Below are 18,886 nucleotides of genomic sequence, written 5' to 3' on the forward strand. Positions count from 1 at the left end.
AAATCTGGCAACTTTAAGTCTTGTGGACTTCAACTCCCAGAATTCCTCTACCAGCCATGTCTTCAACCTGGTCACATTCTCCTCTAACAAAAGGCAATAAACTGGATTGGAGAGAGAATGAGTTGCCCAAACTAAGCCACGATTTCCCATGGTCTATCTATCTATGGTCTTCTCCAGGGGTTGGGAATTCCAAGCACATCACCTAGACAGTCCCAAAGATGCTTGTTCAGGAGGCAACTGAACTTTCCTGTTTTCCCTTTGAAGACGTTTCACTTCTCACCCAAGAAGCTCTTGACGGGTGGGGAATGGAAGGAGCTTCTTGCATGAGAAGCAAAATGTCTTCAAAGAAAAAAAAAGAAGACCGTCCAGTTGTCTCCTGAAAAATCATCTTTGGGACAACCATGACCTGGATGACTGAGACTCTCCAAAGACTGTTACCTAGATAGATTTTTTTTTTTTGCTTCCTGGGTTTTGTTTTCAGACCGTTGACACATAGTTTGCAGCAAACGTTAGTTCCTCTGTGTCTCTTTCATTATGAGGCAGCATTTTATCTGAGCTCAGTAGTAGATTTGGATGTTAGCCAAAAGAAAAAAAAGGAGCAAACACAGAATCATTTGTGCCATTTGGTCTTTGCTTACCACAAATGGACATAAATGTTTTATCTATGCCTAGAGAGGCCGCGTGAGGAAAAGATGCAAGGGGGTGTGTAGGCTGCAAGTGCTGCCCTTCAACTAGGAAACACTCAAGAGGCAGAACAAAAACAAGAAAAGAAAAGAAAAAATGGAAGAAAGGAAAGCTTCTCAGCCCCCATCTCCCTTGATTTTTGCAAAAGAAAAGGGACTCTGAGCGGCAAACTCAGGCTGAGCTTTCTGGCAGCTGTCTTGCCAGAACCTCATTTCAGAAGTTGGACTGCAGGTGAAGGAGAGATAAAGTTCTGATTGAAATGCAAGTGAGGGAAGCAACTCCCAGTAAATTGTACCGCTAGATCTGGAAAAAGTACTAGTGGCCTTCGCACTTCAGGGTTAATAATCCCCTGCTTTTTCTAATTACAACTTGCTCACAGCAGGGGAGATAACTAGGCTGCAGAAGAATATGCTTAATGAGGTGGGCATGGAAAATTCATTAAAGGCTTCTAATTGAATTTACAGTTGTACGGTTAGCGGAGGATAAGTTCTCCGTCAGGAAATGCGGGAGAAATTTGTGTCCTGCTAAATGCCCCCTCCGTCCCTTGCAAGGGAATAACCATCAATATATCCCCCTTGATGAGGTTTGAAGAATAAGCTGTTGGTTGGTTTTGAAAAGGAAGCCGGGCCGTGTAGAAGAGAAGATAGTGACTTGGGTATGTTGCAAAAAAAAACTAGGGATACTTTGGGTTTCCTTTGAGTGATTATACAGTCACAAATCCCATCATTTTTCTTCCATATAGCATCAGCCTTGTGAACTCTCAGATTTCATCTTGCTGCTATGTATTCAAAATGGACAGTGATTAATATATATATGCAGGGGTGGGATTATACCAGTTCGGACCTGTTCTATACAACCGGTTGTTACAATTGCTCCATTTGGAGAATACTCAGAATTCCCCAGCCAGCATGGATGATTCTGGGAGTTGAAGGCCACAATCTTAATGTTGCAAAGGTTGGACACCCCTGGACTAAGACTATTGATTGATAGAGTATAGAAACTCATGGCTTATTTTGGGCAATTCTCTCTCTCTCTCTCTCTCTCTCTCTCTCTCTCATCCAGTCTGATAGAGAGGCCTTTTGTAAGAGGAGAAAGGGATTCCCCATGCTGGCTGGGGAATTCTGGAAGTTGAAGTCCACATGTCTCAAAATTGTCAAGGTTGAACAACACTGCTCTAATATATAATGTCTGTCTAGTTAGATGAAGGGGGGAAGGATAATGAAAGGATATAGCCAAGAATTGTTTTAATTCATCTCATTTTTCCTCTTCTCTTAAATCCTCGGAATCTTATTTTCTAAACAAGAAGCACCGGACCCTACAAGCTAAATGCAAAATGGATGGCAATCAATGGGTTAGTCTGCTTTAATGCCTTGTTGCTGGAAATGAAATGTTGATCTCCTTCTCCTTTCTCCAGGAAGTACTGTTATGCGGGTGACAGCATCTGATGCAGATGACACTTCTACAGATAATGCCGTGCTGAGATACAACATTCTGAAGCAGACACCAGACAAACCATCTCCAAACATGTTCTACATTGACCCAGAGAAAGGAGACATTGTCACAGTGGTATCTCCAGCCATGTTGGACCGCGAAGTAAGTCACGAGAGGCTTCCATGATTTGTTTGGCCAAAACCGACTCAAACAATTGCAAGGCTTATTGGTTACTGCCTACTTTTCGCTTTGTCTCCTTACCTGGAACTCAGTGGGCCATGCGTTGATGTGATCTTTAGATGGCTCGTTTAGAAAAACATGATGTAGAACCCCACCGATGGAAACGAAAAAAAAAAGGAAGTGTTTAGATAGATGAATAATATCAGGATTTAATTTCCCAGTGATTTGTAGCAGATCAGCAGTATTTCTATTTCTAGACTAGAGGTGTTTCTTTCAATTTTTCCATGCTTAGAAAGGAGCTGTGAAATAATATTAGAACATACATGTCTTATTTTAAAGGCAACTGGACTTGCTCATCCAAGAAATGCCTTCAGTTCTAACTACCAGTAACTGCTGGGGAAACCAGTCCAGGTGGCTTTAAAAGAAAAGCACTTTTAGGACAACTATGACCTGGATGATTGAGAACCTCCATAGACATTAGAGCACACAACCTGCATGCAGAAGGGAGGAGGAGGAGGAGGAGGAGGAGGAGGAGGAGGAGGAGGAGGAGGAGGAGGAGGAGGAGGAGGAGGAGGAGGAGGAGGAGGAGGAGGAGGAGGAGGAAAAATAGTGATAGTAGTAACTCAGAAGTGTCAACTTCATGACCCATCAATGTCAAGAAGACACTGGGTTAAAATAGAGAGCAATTTGATATGACAACTGGGTTGGAGAGAGAAGAAATAAGCTTTATTAGGCTTTGTCCTTGAAGAAAAGGAGGAGGTTTAGAGTTTGTGAGTTAAGAAGGGATAAGGAGTTGAACTCTTCTTTGGTTCAGATTAAAATTCTGAGCCATCAAAGAATAGAGATATTGTAAAAACCCTTCTGAACTTGCAAAGCAGAACTGAGCACTACTGCCATGTAGCTGGCTAATTCAACACAAAGAAAGGGGGAAAAAGAATAATTTCCCTTTAAATATAGCTCCATGCTGACACCCCCAATTTGCATAAACAGAAGTGAGCCAACCTCTCTGAAATCTTTCATTATGAGATTATCCTTCCATATTCATTTATAAGTGTAACGGCCACATTGGGGTGTGAAACGAGCGTGTGGTGCACAAGTAATGTGTGTTTTCTTTTTCTTTAAAATGGTTAAAGGATGTATAATGGGGGGAAATTGCCAGCATCATAAATAAGTGCTGAATTTTTTAAAGGAGTAATTTTATTAAAAATGACCGTTGCGAATATTAAAAAAAAAAACTAATACAAACTTAAAAACACCAATGATTAGGTCACCCTGATGTTTAATACATCATTTTGAGCCAGCCAGAGCTTCTGTGTGAGACATGTAAAATACAGTATGTTGGGATAGGCCAGAAAATTGGGGAGTTTCCCATCTTTGCTAAAATTGTAGCAAAGATGGGAAACTTGTCTGGAATGTCTTGACTCTAATTCTTTTATTTAAATCTGGCCAAGTTTTTGTGCAGGCAAAGGGTGAATATTGCCAGAAAGCAAGGCCACAGTATGTCAATGTGTGATTGATCTGTCTCCTTAAAGAAGAGACAAACTCATCCAATAAGGTAAGGTTGGGATAAAAAAAGGAAGTCCCCACCAAGGATTTGCTATGACCAGAATCAAAGCTGACAAAGTCTCAGACAAACTCCCCAAAGACATGACTGAGTTCTAATTCTATCTTGAATTCAGCTTCTTTATTTAACAAAAGAAGAACCACCTTAGAAGGGAGCGTAGATTTTTAGCTATGAGGTCTTTGCTGCTCTCTGCGTTTGGTTGTTTTCTTGTGGACATTGCATGACCTAACAGTGAACTGATGATGTTACCTAGTTGGGTCATGCAAAATCTGCAAGAAAACAACCAAGCTCAGAAAACAAGGACCTCACAGTTCTTTTCCTCCTCCTCCTCCTCCTCATCTCCTCCTCCTCCTCCTCCATACCCCACTCCCTACTAGCACTGATGATGTTACCTAGTTGGGTCATGCAACATCTGCAAGAGAACAACCAAGCTCAGAAAACAACAAGGACCCCACAGTCATCCTCCTCTCTGCACACCCCACTCCCTCCTAGCACTGATGATACTACCTGGTTGGGTCATGCAACATCTTCAAGAAAGTGACCAAGCTCAGACAGCCCCAAGGAACCCACAGTTCAACCCTAAGCTGCAGATATTCTCTTCTGTTACTATGTTCTTTAGGCACTTTGGTTAAAATATCCATATGAAATGAAAAATATTAAATACAAGGGCTAAGCAAGAAAGAAGAGGAGAACTTTATGGCCAGATGGGAATATGAAATATATCTTAGTGAGATACTTCAGGGATTTCAGGCTTGCTACCAGCTAGGAACTGAAATAAAAGGCTTTTCCCCATGTTTATCCACTCACAGTCACTGGACAAAGGCTTCCATCTGTCCCGTTTTTATAACCCATCGTATGACTAATAAGGCAGTTATGTATTGTGCCTAATTATGCTTTTTAAATGTTAAGTTAGTGCAATTAAAACACGAGCGAAATATTGACAGACATCTGTGACATAAATGCCATTGCCTTGAAAAGAGCTAGCTGTAGATAAATTGTTGAATTATACCCTAAAGAATGGGGGCGGGGGGAGTAGGAGGAATCACCAGGATGTCAATCAAACCTTCTTTTAATTCTTACTTGGATTTCACTCCATCTTCAAAATGCATTGAATCAGCTGGAGAATCATTTATAAAACATGAATGCCTATCAGCTTTTGCCGACAAGAGTGGATTTTTTGCCATTATGGAGAAAAACTACGAATAAATAGCATTGGAATCCCGATTAAAAGGTTGCTATCAAATTGGGAAGGAAGCCCAGAACAATCTCAGTTTTCTTTTGTTTTGCTCCAACACAAAGTCCAGTTTTCTCAACTTTAAAAAAAAATGTTAAAAGTAATTAAATGTAAAAAGTACCAAAAGGGTTGGTTTCATTGAGAAGATCCCTTCAGCGAATATATTCAACATTTTTCAGTAGGAGATTAAACTTTCCCCTGGCTTTCATCCTCTAAATGTTCTCCCATCAATTTATCCTCTGCTTCTATATTTTTTTTAAAAAAAACACTGCAGGATTAGAGAAAATGTGCATTTCGTATCATATTTAGATTGGATTTTCTCATTGTGCCAAACAGTTGTTTGTAGACTAAACCACAGTTACCTGGGTTTGTACAGCAGTTCAAGCCATAGTTTACTGTAGCTTGTTTGGTTGAATTGATAGTTCCTTGACTGGGGTGTTGCTTACTTCTTGATTGTTTGTCTAGTATTCATCTTGATGTTAATATCTACTCCGTTGGGTGTCGATTGCTGGCAAGGATATGTTCTGGTCTTTTTGTTTCCTTTTGAGTCCCAAAGATGCTTTTTCAAGAGGCAAGTGGACTTTCTGGTTCTTCTTTGAAGATGTTTTGCTTCTCATCCAAGCTTCTTGGATGAGAAGCAAAACATCCTCAAACTATGACCTGGATGATGGAGAATCTCCATAGACGTTTCTTTTTTAGCTTTTTTTATTGTCTCTTTAGAATGGTGTGCAGATGTTGTTTATCTCTATATGCCTGTTGATGGCTGATTTGTCTGAGTGCCAGGCTTTCCAGAATGTTCTTGGAATGGTGAATGTTTTTGCTCAGTTGAAACTGGTTGAGCCTTACTTATTTTCATAACTATGGACCTATGATTGGTTAGCCACTGTGTGATGAGCCTCATTTTCATTAATAGCCTCCTTTATCAATGACTTTTTTTTACCCAGAATCCTTTAAAATCAAAGCAGCTATTTGGCCTAATCCCTTTCCTTTAATTTAATTTTTTTTAAATTCTTTTTGGAATATCTTTATATTGTCAGATACATTTATTGATTCACACTGCTTTCAGAAAAAAAGAAGTATCTTGTGGGTCAGCATAATTTGTTGCTTCACCAGCTAGTTAAAGATAAAGAGAAGCTTCACGCAAGCACAAGAGGGTAAAATAATATCAAGAACAGTGTTCAGCTAAAAGAAAGAAGACATTTTTTTAAAAAAAAAAAAGAAGGAAAAAAACTCCATCAGTTGTGTACCAATTTAATAAACAACTGTCATGTATGCTTAAAATCACCATTCCAATATTTTAATTATGTCATCTTCAAATAACTTCTCATGCAAAGAAAGCTGAAGTGACAGCTTGTGGCCTGAAGAAAATGTAACATGACGTAGCTCATTTTCTTTTCCTCTTAGAGCTAAAATTTAATTTTCTTCATCTTGACAAGGAAGTGTTTTAATTAGAAATTACTTCTGTTTCTGCCCTCCCTCCCCATTTAAACCCTGATACACACAAAACAGCAAGACTTTGGATTGTTCGAGTGAGCACGTGTATGTTATCCTGTCCAGAACTAGAAATAGGCCCTAAATCTTTGTCCATTGCTACTGTCTGGGAAAGCAGTATGCAATTCCTACCAGCTTGTCCAGATTAAAGAACCATTGTTGGATCTAGAGCTGGGGTTAGTTCACTCAACTTTTGAGGATCATTTAGCAAAATGTGGAATGCTTTGATTATGTTATGGTCACCCACACACAAGAACTCTTTCAAAAACTCATGCACGTGTCAAGAAGAGAGACACAATTGCTTGCCAATAGCTAGAATTAAAGTATTCAAGGGTTGCAATCACAAATGCTTCAATTTTTCATGAATTGATCCTTCCGCCATTTCAACCATTTAATTGTTGTCCATCATGATATCTGATGGCAGAAAATTCCATTATCTAATCATGTGTGTGATCTTCTTAATCTAGAGTCAGTCTTCGAGATGAAAACTGAGTAATGTTCAGATGCTTTTCCAAGTCTTCTTATTTCCCATTCTTTAAGAGGACCTGTTAATTCTTCTAATAATATATTACACTTTGCCTCCCCCTGCCTTTTCTCCCTTTTTTCAGTTTTTAAAACACATTTATGCATTTTCTTCTAGAATAGATCCATTGTAATTATCTTTGTGTTTGTTCCTTTTTTAATCTTACTATTTTAAAAGCGATAAATAAATAAAGGCAACCTTTAAAATGGAGGAATTCATTTACCCCTTGCCTTTTCCTCATCTGAGAAAAAGAAGAAGGAAAAACAAATAGGTAAAGTTGCTTCTCGTTTCTGAATTCTTTGTGTTCGCATGCATATTTAAATGTAGAATGAAATTTGCATTTTCTTTAATTGAAGGAGTAGCCTTTTTGTTTTAACTTGAAGCAATGGTAGGTGGGGATTCAGAAGGGGACTGCCTTCTACAAAAGTGTCAGAAACTTTGCAGAACATAGAATAATAGGGTTGGAAGGGACTTTTGAGGTCTTCTATCCAACCTCCTGCTCAAAAGGAGATCCTCTACCATTCTGGATAATGGCTGTCCAATCTCTTCTTGAAAACCTCCAGTGATGAAGCATTCACAACCCTTGGAGACAAGCCACTAATACTTCTCACTGACAGCAAATTTCTCCTTGATTCTAGGTTGGGTCTCTCTTACTGTGCTTTCACCTGTTACCTTTTGCCCTGCCCTCAGGTGCTTTGGAGATTCCCCTTGTTCTCTGTGATAGCCCAGAACACAAAGTGAATTTTGTCTGAGTCAAGATTTAAATTTTGAATCTACTGTGTTCCGTCCTAGGCTTCCCCACAAAGCACTAAGCAACTCTGTGTCCCTGCAAAATCTCTTTTATTAAATGAATGTGAATTTATTGCATTCACATTCAGCCAACGGCCTGGCAAAAAGTCTTGCAAAAGTATAATTATTAGCTCAAACCTTATCTATCTTGGAAAGCTGCCTGGTAAATATTTCCACACACAGTGCTGACAGGGAAGGGCTCAGCACAGACTCTCTAGGTTACACAGACATCTACATGAGGCTGGAATGAGCAAACGAACAAATGAATGACTTTTTTTCCTGCAAAATCCCCTCCCCTTTTGCTCCTCTTTTAATCCCTATGGGAGGGGCCATTCATCATCCACCTGTGGCCTTACGTTGACCCTGAGTTCTTAATTGTTCCTTCCTTTTGGCAACTCTGCACATGCGCAGGCTGGGAACTGGTTCCAGTGCTGTCCAAACCCAAAGGCAGCTGATGGCTGCCAGTCTGTCCTGGCCCCATCTCTGCCTCTGATGCAGAATCCTCATCCGAGCCTTCCTCAGCCTCCAGGACTGGCCCAGGTTCCTCCCCAACCTCCTCACTGCCCGACTCTGCTGCCAGCTCCATCACCCACCGCTGAGCCACAACACACTGAAACAGATTAATTCAATTTGTGTAAGAGTTCATTGTTGCTCCTCTGTTGTAGTCACATTAACATTGTCATGTTTTCAGAGGTGGTGCTCGAGAGTTTGAAGGATGGAAAAATATGTTCTTATTAAATCAATACACAATTGCAAAGTACAGAAAAGCTTTCTTGCAGGAACCACGTAATCTTAACCAAGTTGCCTATTTAGGCAAAAATGAGAAAATAAATGAAAACGGATTGATTGGCTATTAGTACACGCAACAGACATTCGTATAAGATGAAGAAGGATTCATATTTGCCATCTCTAAGGAGATGATGTAATTTTCTTGCTTGGAACCACACAGGAACTGAAAATGGAATGAGAAATATATAGCTGAGCTAACGAAGGATATGTTGAGGAAAGAATAATAGAATCCTAAATTTGGAAGGGACCTTGGGGAACTTGGAATCCAACTTCTGCCCAAGGCAAGGATTCTTAGACAATTCCAGAGAAAAGGTTGTCCAATCTTTGGTTGAAAACATCCAGTGACGGATCTCCATAATAACAGCAGCCAGGTGCTTCACTGCTTCCTACTTCTCACAATCGGGAAATTCCTCTGATTTTAATTTTGGGTCGCTGTGTATAATTCTTCCACCCATTAGCTCTTCTTCTACCCTTAGGCCTTACAGAGCATATATTCACCCTTCTTCCTTGTGACAATCCAGAGAAGCTTCCCTCTTTTCTGCCTATTTTATTTTCCCCTAATCCCCTTTTCAGGAGAGCTTAATTATATATGAAGGGATGTTACCAGGGGTGGGATTCTACCAGTTCAGACCAGTTCTGTAGAACCGGTTGTTATGATTCTGTGTAGTTCGGAGAACCACCTCCCCTCTCCGCCCACCCCTCCCCTCCCTGCCCAGTCATTCCTTATCACGCATAACAACATCATTGTCTACATTTTCCCCCGCCTGCCCTGCCCCGTCCAGTCACTCCTTATGGTATTTCTTTTCTTCTTTCTCCTGACGATCAGCTGTTCCAATGATCAGCTGTGCCAGGATCCCCCATTCCACTCCATTCCACTCCACTCCACTCTCACCCCATCCCATCCCTTTTATTCTTTGTAAAATTGCAGAGGATCCTTTCTGAAATACTTTCCAGACCTCTCTCCTTCCACGGCTCCTGTCTGCAGCTCTCTTTCCCATCTCCAAGGTCATTCCCACCTACCATTACAGAAAAGCATAGAAAGAAATAGTTTGTATATTTGCTTTTATTAGCAAAGCAACTCCCTTTATTTAATTTTTCCCTGCTGTTGCTAGATTAAAGCACTTTTCTCTGTCAAGAAAGCGAGGGAAAGAGATCGATCTGCTTTGCCTATAAATATGAATCGCATACAGCTATCGACAGAAGCCAGCATTTGAGAGCTGTTTTGAAATGAACAATGTGATATATCTGGTGATGAGGAGGGAAATAAAACAACGAATATAGCTATTCAGTGAAGGACTATGATGAAAATGTGTCAGTAAGGAAAGGAGGGAAAGCAATAATAATGCACAACAGCCACAGGAAACTATCTAAGAATTAGGCAAAGTGATTGAGGAAATATGTGTTTTTATTATCCGGCTTGTATACAACAAAGGTTTGATGCTCTGGAGATTCTTGCACCAAATAAAAGGACACCATCAAACAAACATCATGATTACCATCAAACTGGGTTTGTGGATTTTTTAATAGTATAGGATTACTAAATGTGAGATGGAAAGTTGTGGACTGAATAGATTTTTGGATCCAACTTAGTTGCTTGCATGCTTCCTTCCTTCCTTCCTTCCTTCCTTCCTTCCTTCCTTCCTTCCTTCCTTCCTTCCTTCCTTCCTTCCTTCCTTCCTTCCTTCACCATGGTGGTACAGTAAAATGCAGAATTGCAGGCTGATTCTGCTCACAACCAGGAGTTTGATCCTGACACAGCTCAAAGTAGACTCAGCCTTCCATCCATTTCAGGTTGGTAAAATAAGGAGCCAGATTATTGGGGGCAATATGCTGACTCTGTAAACCACTTAGGGAGAGCTATAAATCCCTGTAAAGCAGTATATAAGTCTAAGTGCTATTGCTATTGCTTCCTCCCCTTCCCTTCCTCCTCCTCCTCCTCTCCTCCTCCTCCTCCTCCTCCTTTACAATTATTCATGACAACTCTGCCACCTCTAAGTTGATTGTTTTTCCACCATAAAATTTTCCCCTGGGGGAAGACAAAATTCAAATATGTAGATTGGATAGGTGGCACTCATGTTTTCATTTCTGAGATACCTTGAAAAAGAGAATAAAACTGATCTGCAGTCAAAAGTACCAGATCAATACGAGGGAAATTAAGAGATGAACAATGTGTTCCTTTCAATAAAAGACTGCAATTCATCAAGTTTTATAGCTAAACAATCCCAGTCATTTTGTTCAGTCGGTCCAGATGTTTGGATAAAGACATTCTCATTTTAAAACTAATACAGTCATGAGAAACCTCTCCATAAAGCTTTTCTGTCTAGTTTCTTTCGTTTTTTTTTCCTGTTTTCAAAAAAACGTTTCTTTTATCTTCTTCAGAGAGGGGAAAAAAGATATGTGCAAAACAAATGCATAGCTATGCCAAGAAAGAAAGAAGAAAAATAAGCAAATATAGCCTAGGAAAGATTATTTGGAGTTTTTTTTTTTTCTGTGCTGTGATTTGTGCAAAACTTTTTCTGCTTTACTGTAGAAAATTGCTTTGCAAATCGCTCCAGGCATCAACCAGCAGAAACACGTTTCCAAATGTGTTCCTTCATCTAATACTTCCTCCGGCCTACATCTGTTTACTTTAAAGAGTCTTTAAGAAGAAGTTTAGCTGTAGACATTTTGTTTTCTTCCCATAATTCATAGGAAGAAAGGAAAAAGCAGCCATGACACTATGAAGGACATGATAAATATCTGCTTCACTTCCAAACCCCATGTAGAACATAAATTCAGATAGAAGATAGAAGAGAACATAGGATAATAGAGTTTAAAGGGACCTTGGAGGTCTTCTAGTCCAACCCCTGCTCAAGCAGGAGACAGTGGATACCATTTCAGACAAATGGATCTCCAGTCGCTTCTTAAAATCCTCCAGTGAGGGAACACCCACAATTTCTGGAGGCAAGTTGTTCCACTGATTAATTGTTCTCACTATTAGAAAGTTTCTCCTTAATTCCAAGTTGTTTCTCTCCTTGATAAGTTTCTATCCATTCCTTCTTGTTTTGTCTTTTGGTTCTTTGGAAAGTAATTTAACCCTCTCTCCTTTGTAGGAGCCCCTCAAATGTTGGAATGCTGCCATCATGTCTCCCCTAAATCTTGGCTTCAGTTTTGAGGGTTGGTTGTAAAGTCCTAAATTAATGGGGTTCTTTCTTTTTAAATCACGGTTCCTCTTCCACAAACCCTACCCTAGTAGAGCCTCAATGATATCCTTGGCTGTTCATTTACAAGTAAAACATCCTTTGGTTTTGTAGGGTAACAGTTTGATGGCCTCACCTAAGTACTTCTTCAGAAAACCACCAATGATTTCTTCGAGCAGCCCTTGGTGCTATCTGAGCTTGGTGGTTTTCTTGCAGATGTTTCATTACCAAACTAGGTAACATCATCAGTTCGTCTGAAACCATATAGGGTTTCCTGCTTAACCAGGCGGCTGGACTAAAAGACTTCCAACGGCCCTTCTAACTCTATTATTCTATTATTCCTTGTGAAGTGGTGGTCTTCTACCGCTTCGGCCCAGTTCTGCCAAGCCGGTAGCGCCGATGAGCAGTGGAGACTGAAACCGTTCTCTCCACCGCTCCGCTGTGGGGCCCATCCACCTGCCCAGGCTTCCATATTCACCTTTATCCCCGGTTTTTCGAGCGCAGCTGTTTTGCGCGGCACAGCCGATTGCCACGCGGCAGCTGCTGAAGTGACAGGGAGAGGGCAGGATTGCAGGAGGCGAGCTGGAAAGCCTCTGTGCCTGCGCAAAGTGTGCATTTGGCATGTGCGTGCAGGCACAAAGTGTGCGCACACAGGCAAAGCGCGCCCACCGAGCCACACCCACCAAACCGTTGGTAAAAATATTTGAAGCGCACCACTGGAAGGGATCAATCAATCATCTTTTCTAAGATGCAGGGTGCCCTCCATGAAACGTGGGTGCTTAATGACTTTGTTTAAGCGCTAACAATTTCACATCCGCAGTCTTTCCATTCAGCTTGGCTACAACTGGAGTCTCAAGACAGCAGAAGCCTATCTGTCATCTCTTAAGACAATGTGTTTAGAAGATAACTCAGCATTTTTCAAGCGAGGAGTCTTCCGATTAATTTATAGAATGAAGGCGTCAGCCCATTTTTACTTTTTTTAATAAACGCCTCTTAAATCACAGCAAAATCCATTTACAATACATCAGCCCTTTGATCTGTGGCATGATGAGATATTGTGAACCGAAAAGTATTCTTTTGAAGTCTTGAAGCCAAGAATTGCAAGCAGTTATCATGCATCCTCTAAAATCGGATGGGCCTGTCCTGCGGTTGAACCCTAAACAAGACCTTGACTATACGATGATGATGATGTGGTGATGGGAAGGATTTATAACGGAAGTTGGAAACATCTTGGTGGAAAGTTAGATGGTACATCTTCCTCTCGTCCCCTTTTCTATCTCACATTCTATTACCCACTTTTATCCTCAGGGTTTTGTGAGTTTTTTTCTTCTTCATTTTTGCTCCAACGTAGTTCCTAAACACCCCCAAATATCCAGAAGGTATTTCTAGTTTAAATCACAGAGACCCCGTGGTTGGTCATAAGGGAGAATGCAGCCATCATAACTTTGAAACTGGCTCATAGGAAGTCTATTGTAACTTCAAATAGTCCAGTGGTGGGATTCAAAAATTTTTACTACCAGTTCTGTGGGCATGGCTTGGTGGGTGTGGCATGGCTTGGTGGGCGTGGCAGGGAAAGGTTACTGCAAAATCCCCCTTCCCTCCCCACCCCACTAACCTGCTTTCCAGCTCTGTTCTCCTATGCAAGCAACCAAAGAAAAGCCAGCCGATCAGCTGGGACTCGGGAAGCAGAGAATAGATGATGGTGGGGCCAATCAGAGGTGGGATTTGCCAATTCTCTGAACTACTCAACATTTCCGCTACTGGTTCTTCTGAACTGGTCAGAACATGTTGAATACCACCTCTGGTGTAGCCATTCAATGACTGGTTGTACTTTGACAATTACCTAATGTGCTATAGGTAGGAGATGATCAGGTTGAGCCTGAGGGAGGGGTTAAACACGCCATTAGTTTTGAGTCCTTTTGAACCTACAAGAGATCTAAGTCCAGTCCAACCTTGAATTTCATTGACCCTTCTCTACCATCAATTCACATTGACTGCTAGCAATTCAGATTCTGGTCACGAACTTTAGCATATGAGAAACTTATATATTCCTTTGAATTGCCTGGACTCCTGATTTCTTCATTTGGCAAGGTGACAAATGTCCTTTACAAAAATGACCACTTCCATTCTACGTCGAAGTTGCTACCTGAATAGATATTAAGCTATGGTGAGCAACACTTCGAAGCCTGAGTCAATTCTTCAGTTGCTTGGACACCAAACATCAGACGTGGTGCCTCCCCACCCTACTTTCTTGTACAAGTATTTTTAGCAGAGTCCAGTGGGTGTCAGACTACCTGGCAAATATTCTCTCTGGTCGGGGAGAGAAAAGGTCATCCATCAGTGGTCTTCATAATGAGCTGGAGCACAAGAGAGTTTTGCTGTAGACCGAAATGGGAAAAGCTTGGACTGAGTGAAAAATTCCACCTCCGCCTGCAGATAAATGGCATATGAGGATGGAGAGAGGAGGCTCACCTGATTTGTGTAATATTGTCAATGCAATCTTGCTCTGGCACTGAACAAAACTCATTTACCACACAAGGGGCAGCCATTATTGCGCTCCCCTCACTTTCCTGGATTTTAGTGCTTGGCTTGGCTGGATGTTCCCATTATTTGAACATGATGTTTCTCTCAGTTTGCATCTCTACCTAGTGCCTTTCTTTCTGTAAAGCTTGCCTTGGGGATCACTCTACCGTGAGCCTCACACAAACAAAAAAAAAATCCTTTGGATGGCCGCCCAGTTGGCTGTATTACTCAGACCTCTTTCTATTGTCTGGAAGCATCTATTTGAAGCCTTGTGCTGGTTTAAGAGAGTCTGCAAAAAAGATATCTGTCTCCACTTTGACACTCATTTCAGAAGCCTCTTCCAGAGTGCTTGCTTATATCTCTAGAGCCATTTATCCCCAAATATTATTGAACACATACACCCAAATGTAATGCAAATGTCAAAATTTCAAGGTTTTGAGATGTAAATCTGAGATTCCCCAAGTTGCTGTGAATGTTTAAGCTGGAGATGGACACAGATATTCTCTTCATCGATTGTTTTGGGCTTGGACCAAAGGAGAAATACTCTACTAAACAATTACTACCATGTCCAATGGAAGAAGTCCCCTACTGAGGTTTACTCATGGGATTTAGCAGAGCAGGGGATCCAGCACACCAAGACTTCTTGTTCTAGTTCCACAAAGCCAGCTGGGTGATCTTGGACCAGATTCAAAGTCCTAAGATGAAGAACGGAATGGCAATTTTATTTTTATTTTTTTGCTTCTGAAAAACCTTGCCACAAAAACTGCAGGGATGTCCCAAAGATGTTTTTTTTCAAAAGGCAACTGGACTTAGATTTTCCTTGAAGTCCTTTCCCTTCTAATCCAAGAAGCCTCTTTGGTTCTAACTGAATGGTGGAGGATGGAAAGATTTATATTCCTTGCAGTCATCTGGTTGTTCGCTCTCCTTCTGAGAGTTGGTGAGGCTGCTTGGAGGTTTCTTTGTGCCCTCGGGGTCATCCGAATGACCCTGACTGTGAAGAATATAAATCCATCCATCCTCCATCATTCAGTCAGAACTCAAAAAGCTTTTTGGATGAGAAGTAAAAGGTCTCGAAGGAAGAAACGAAGTCCAACTGCCTTTTGGAAAAGCACCTTTGAGACAATCTTGATATGGATGGCTGAGAATCTCCACAGACCTAAAACCTCAGGGACTCACTGAGCCAAGGCTGAGAGTCCACACTAACTTGAAGGCACAACAACAGGACAAAATTGCTGTTAAGCACATCATAACTTAGATGGAAATCAATCCAAAATCTCTTCCAGACTGAATTCTGCAACCGTCATAAATAGGAGCCAGTTGCCAAGCACCTAAATTTTGAGGGAATGCTACAATGGTTGTAGTGTGTGAAAAATGGTCATAAATCAATTTTTTCCAGGGCCACTGTAACTTTGAACTGTCACTAGATTCGAACTAGATGAACTGTTGTAAGTCAAGGATTGCCTGCACTTTCCCTAGTTCCTTCTTGCAGGCAAAGGGTATTTCTTGCAGATCTTCCAATGCGCTGATATCCTAATATTAAATTCTCGTATAAAAGCCTCTTTCCTTTCTTGTGCTCAACAAGACATTTGACTTGGCATATTGCTTATGTTGATGGCAGGGAATAAAGACTAATGCTAGTTGTAGCGGTGCAATGCTTCAATTCCTTTCCCCTTTTTTAAGAAAAAAAGCTTTCCACCTATAGATATGTAGCTAGAGATAGCGAGAGATAGCTACATCCAAAGGCAAATCACCCACTGTGCGCATACATATTCAGAGGACTATATCAGAGATTTGTGACAGTAGTACGCAGCGGCATGTCTTCCAAATGGGATGAAAAGAAGTAAAAAGCATATAAGAGAGAGAGAGAAAGGGAGGGAAGGAGGGAGGATGGGATGGAGGGAGAGAGGGGGAGAGAGAGAGTGCGCTAAATAAATCTTGGTGCATAGTTTTAGTATCAATGCATTGCAAATAGATCCCTTTCTCAGGATGCTTTTATACAAGTGATTTTGTTGTGCTTGTATGTCTCAGGTAAAGGAGCAGGGGTCTTCCCTATCCAGGTGTATCTTCTGTAGAAGGGCAGTGTCAGGGGTGGGATTCAAATTTTTTAACAACTGGTTCTTTGGGTGTGGCTTAGTTGGTGGGCATGGCTTAGTGGTCATGTAACTGGCTGGGCATAGCCAACTCAACATCACTCACATCGAGGCACGCATCTCCTTGCCTGGCCTCTCATGACTGTGGGGATGCTGCAACAGTTGTAAGTGTGAAAAATGGTCATAAGTCACTTTTTTCATTGCCATTGTAACTTTGAATGGTCCCTCCACACAAGCAAAGTACCAGCAAAGGAGGGGAAAAAAACTCCAGAGTGGTTCCAGAGACAGGAAGTCTAGTCCTGCCAAGAATGTAATAAGGGTTAACGGAGAGGCACTTTCTGTAAGCAACACCAGAATGTTTCCTTCCTGCCTTCCTTACAGGATTAGGCCAGTAATTTCTTCTAACAACTGGTTCTTCGAACTGCTTAGAATGTTAACAACCGGTTCTAGCGAATAGGTGCAAACTGGTAGAATCCCACCCCTGGGCAGTGTTTGGTCTGCAGTTTGGAAAAGATCCTTCCAGTCAAGATCCTTCCAATCCTTCCAAAATTAGTCAAGATCCTTCCAATTTGCGAAACCTTAACAGTTTCAGGGGCCAAGTTAGAGAAGGGGAGATGACCTAGAATGGAGAAGAACAGAGTTGTCAAGGGCAGGAAATCAGGAGTCAGTGAATAGACTGAATGAATACAGTGTGATTTATTGCATGCTAGCAGTCTCTAGAAGAATCTGAACTACTAACAGTCAAAGCAAATTGGTGGTAGATAAGAGTCCATGGAATTCAAGGTGAGCTGGACTTAGATCTCTTGTGGACACAAAGGGACTCATGACTGCTGGTATGCTTGACTCCTCCCTTGGGCTCAGCCTGGTCATCTCCTACAAGGATGATGATCTGAAGCACAGGACTGGGCTGAGTTGCACACGTTTTATGTGTTCCTGTATAGAGAATTAGTTTATATGCATAGTTTTCTAATTCCTCTATTTAAGATATATATGTATCTTATTGTGTTATGGACCTGAGAGAAGATAGATTATGTAGTCATATCTGGCAAGAATCCTTGACAATCATCATCATCCTCATTTAATGACCCTTGGGGTGGGGTGGGGGAGTCTGAGTAAATGAATGGAGCAGAGTGTTTACTGACCGGATACCCTTCCTGTCACCAATGCGAAGTTTTGTTCTGTAGATATATTCTCATTATGCCCAGAGAGAGAAAAATATCTGCTCCACCTAGGATTGAACTCACAGCCTCCTGATTGTGAGGCGAGAACTCCACCTCTAGACCACCGCATCACTCTGGAAAAGAATCCTTGACAATGATGGGGGACAATTACATTATGACCATCCAGGACCTGAAATTCAAGATATTGGAGAAGGATTCCATGGCAAAGCAGAAGTCACATTTTTACTTTGTTTGTTATTGTTTTTAATGGTTTGCACCTAGACGATAGTCTCTGCTTGCAACTGAAAACATAGTAATTTAATGAGGACTTGTAACTTGGCTCGATACCTACCCAGTAAGGAATTCAGCATGGTGTGGTCCCATTGAATCAAGATGGTGACCAAGACATTGTTTTCAAAGCTCTCTCTGACACACATTAAAAAACAGCTTCAATCCCACTTTTTTGGCTTTGTGGACCTTTTTTAAAACACAGTTAGCTAGTTTTCAGCCTTCCTTGGTAATCTGTTGCTATAGAAAAATGTGATCTTAGCATTCGTTTCTGGACTTTCTCCACTTTCCATTAAAATATTTGTAGCTGGGTTTTTTGCTTTGCAAAATTGAAATCGCACAAATTAAAAGGCTGCGAAATATGACTTGAAATGCTGGGCACTGGGAGGAAGGGAAGGAAAAACTCATCTCTTTCCTGTCTCTTTCTTGTACTTTTTGAAAGCCTTTCCTTTGATTTCAGCATGGAATAATCTAACCCTCCTGTTGGCCTCTTTAGACTCCTGAAACTCCCCTGGGTTCAGAGCGGTAAATTCTATTCTTTTATTTTTGCCGTAGTCCTCTTAAGTCTCTGGAGAATAATGTATCTTTCGGTGACAATCAGCCTGATGAAAAACCTTCCCCCTTTCAGAGCAGAGTCCCATTATTTTGGAACCAACAACCAGGTGTTTGCATTCCCCTCATGTTCTCTTTGTCTGCAACAGCCGCGCAGACAAATAGACTAGTGTCCGATGCCATTATGGAATATGCACTTACGGCCTCTGTGATCTTGGTGGGCTTATAAATAAATCATGCCAAGGACGGTGAGACGCATCGGGGCTTTGGGGAGGTGAAGAGCAACCCTCTTCTTCTAGCCGAAGCTTCTTCTCATTCCAAGCTCACAGCAATTTCTAGGTTTTGTGTTCTTGGTGTAATGGCTCAGCATCTGGAGAAACACGTGAGATCGTGGTGGATGAAGGTCCAT

At 41.3% G+C, this 18,886-nt stretch overlaps 1 protein-coding gene across 1 annotated transcript in view; it reads left to right on the plus strand.

Annotated features, from left to right (window-relative positions):
• Positions 1-18,886, plus strand: part of CDH13 (cadherin 13) — a 394,527-nt gene that overhangs the window by 283,490 nt on the left and 92,151 nt on the right. Inside the window, exon 7 of the mRNA XM_026713963.2 lies at positions 2,099-2,277. Coding sequence (XP_026569748.1) covers positions 2,099-2,277 — 179 coding nt within the window. The remainder of the gene's footprint in view (positions 1-2,098; positions 2,278-18,886) is intronic.

Source organism: Pseudonaja textilis, chromosome 11 (genome assembly GCF_049901715.1).
Source record: "Pseudonaja textilis isolate UNSWEBS1 chromosome 11, rPseTex1.2, whole genome shotgun sequence".
Lineage (NCBI taxonomy): Eukaryota > Metazoa > Chordata > Lepidosauria > Squamata > Elapidae > Pseudonaja > Pseudonaja textilis.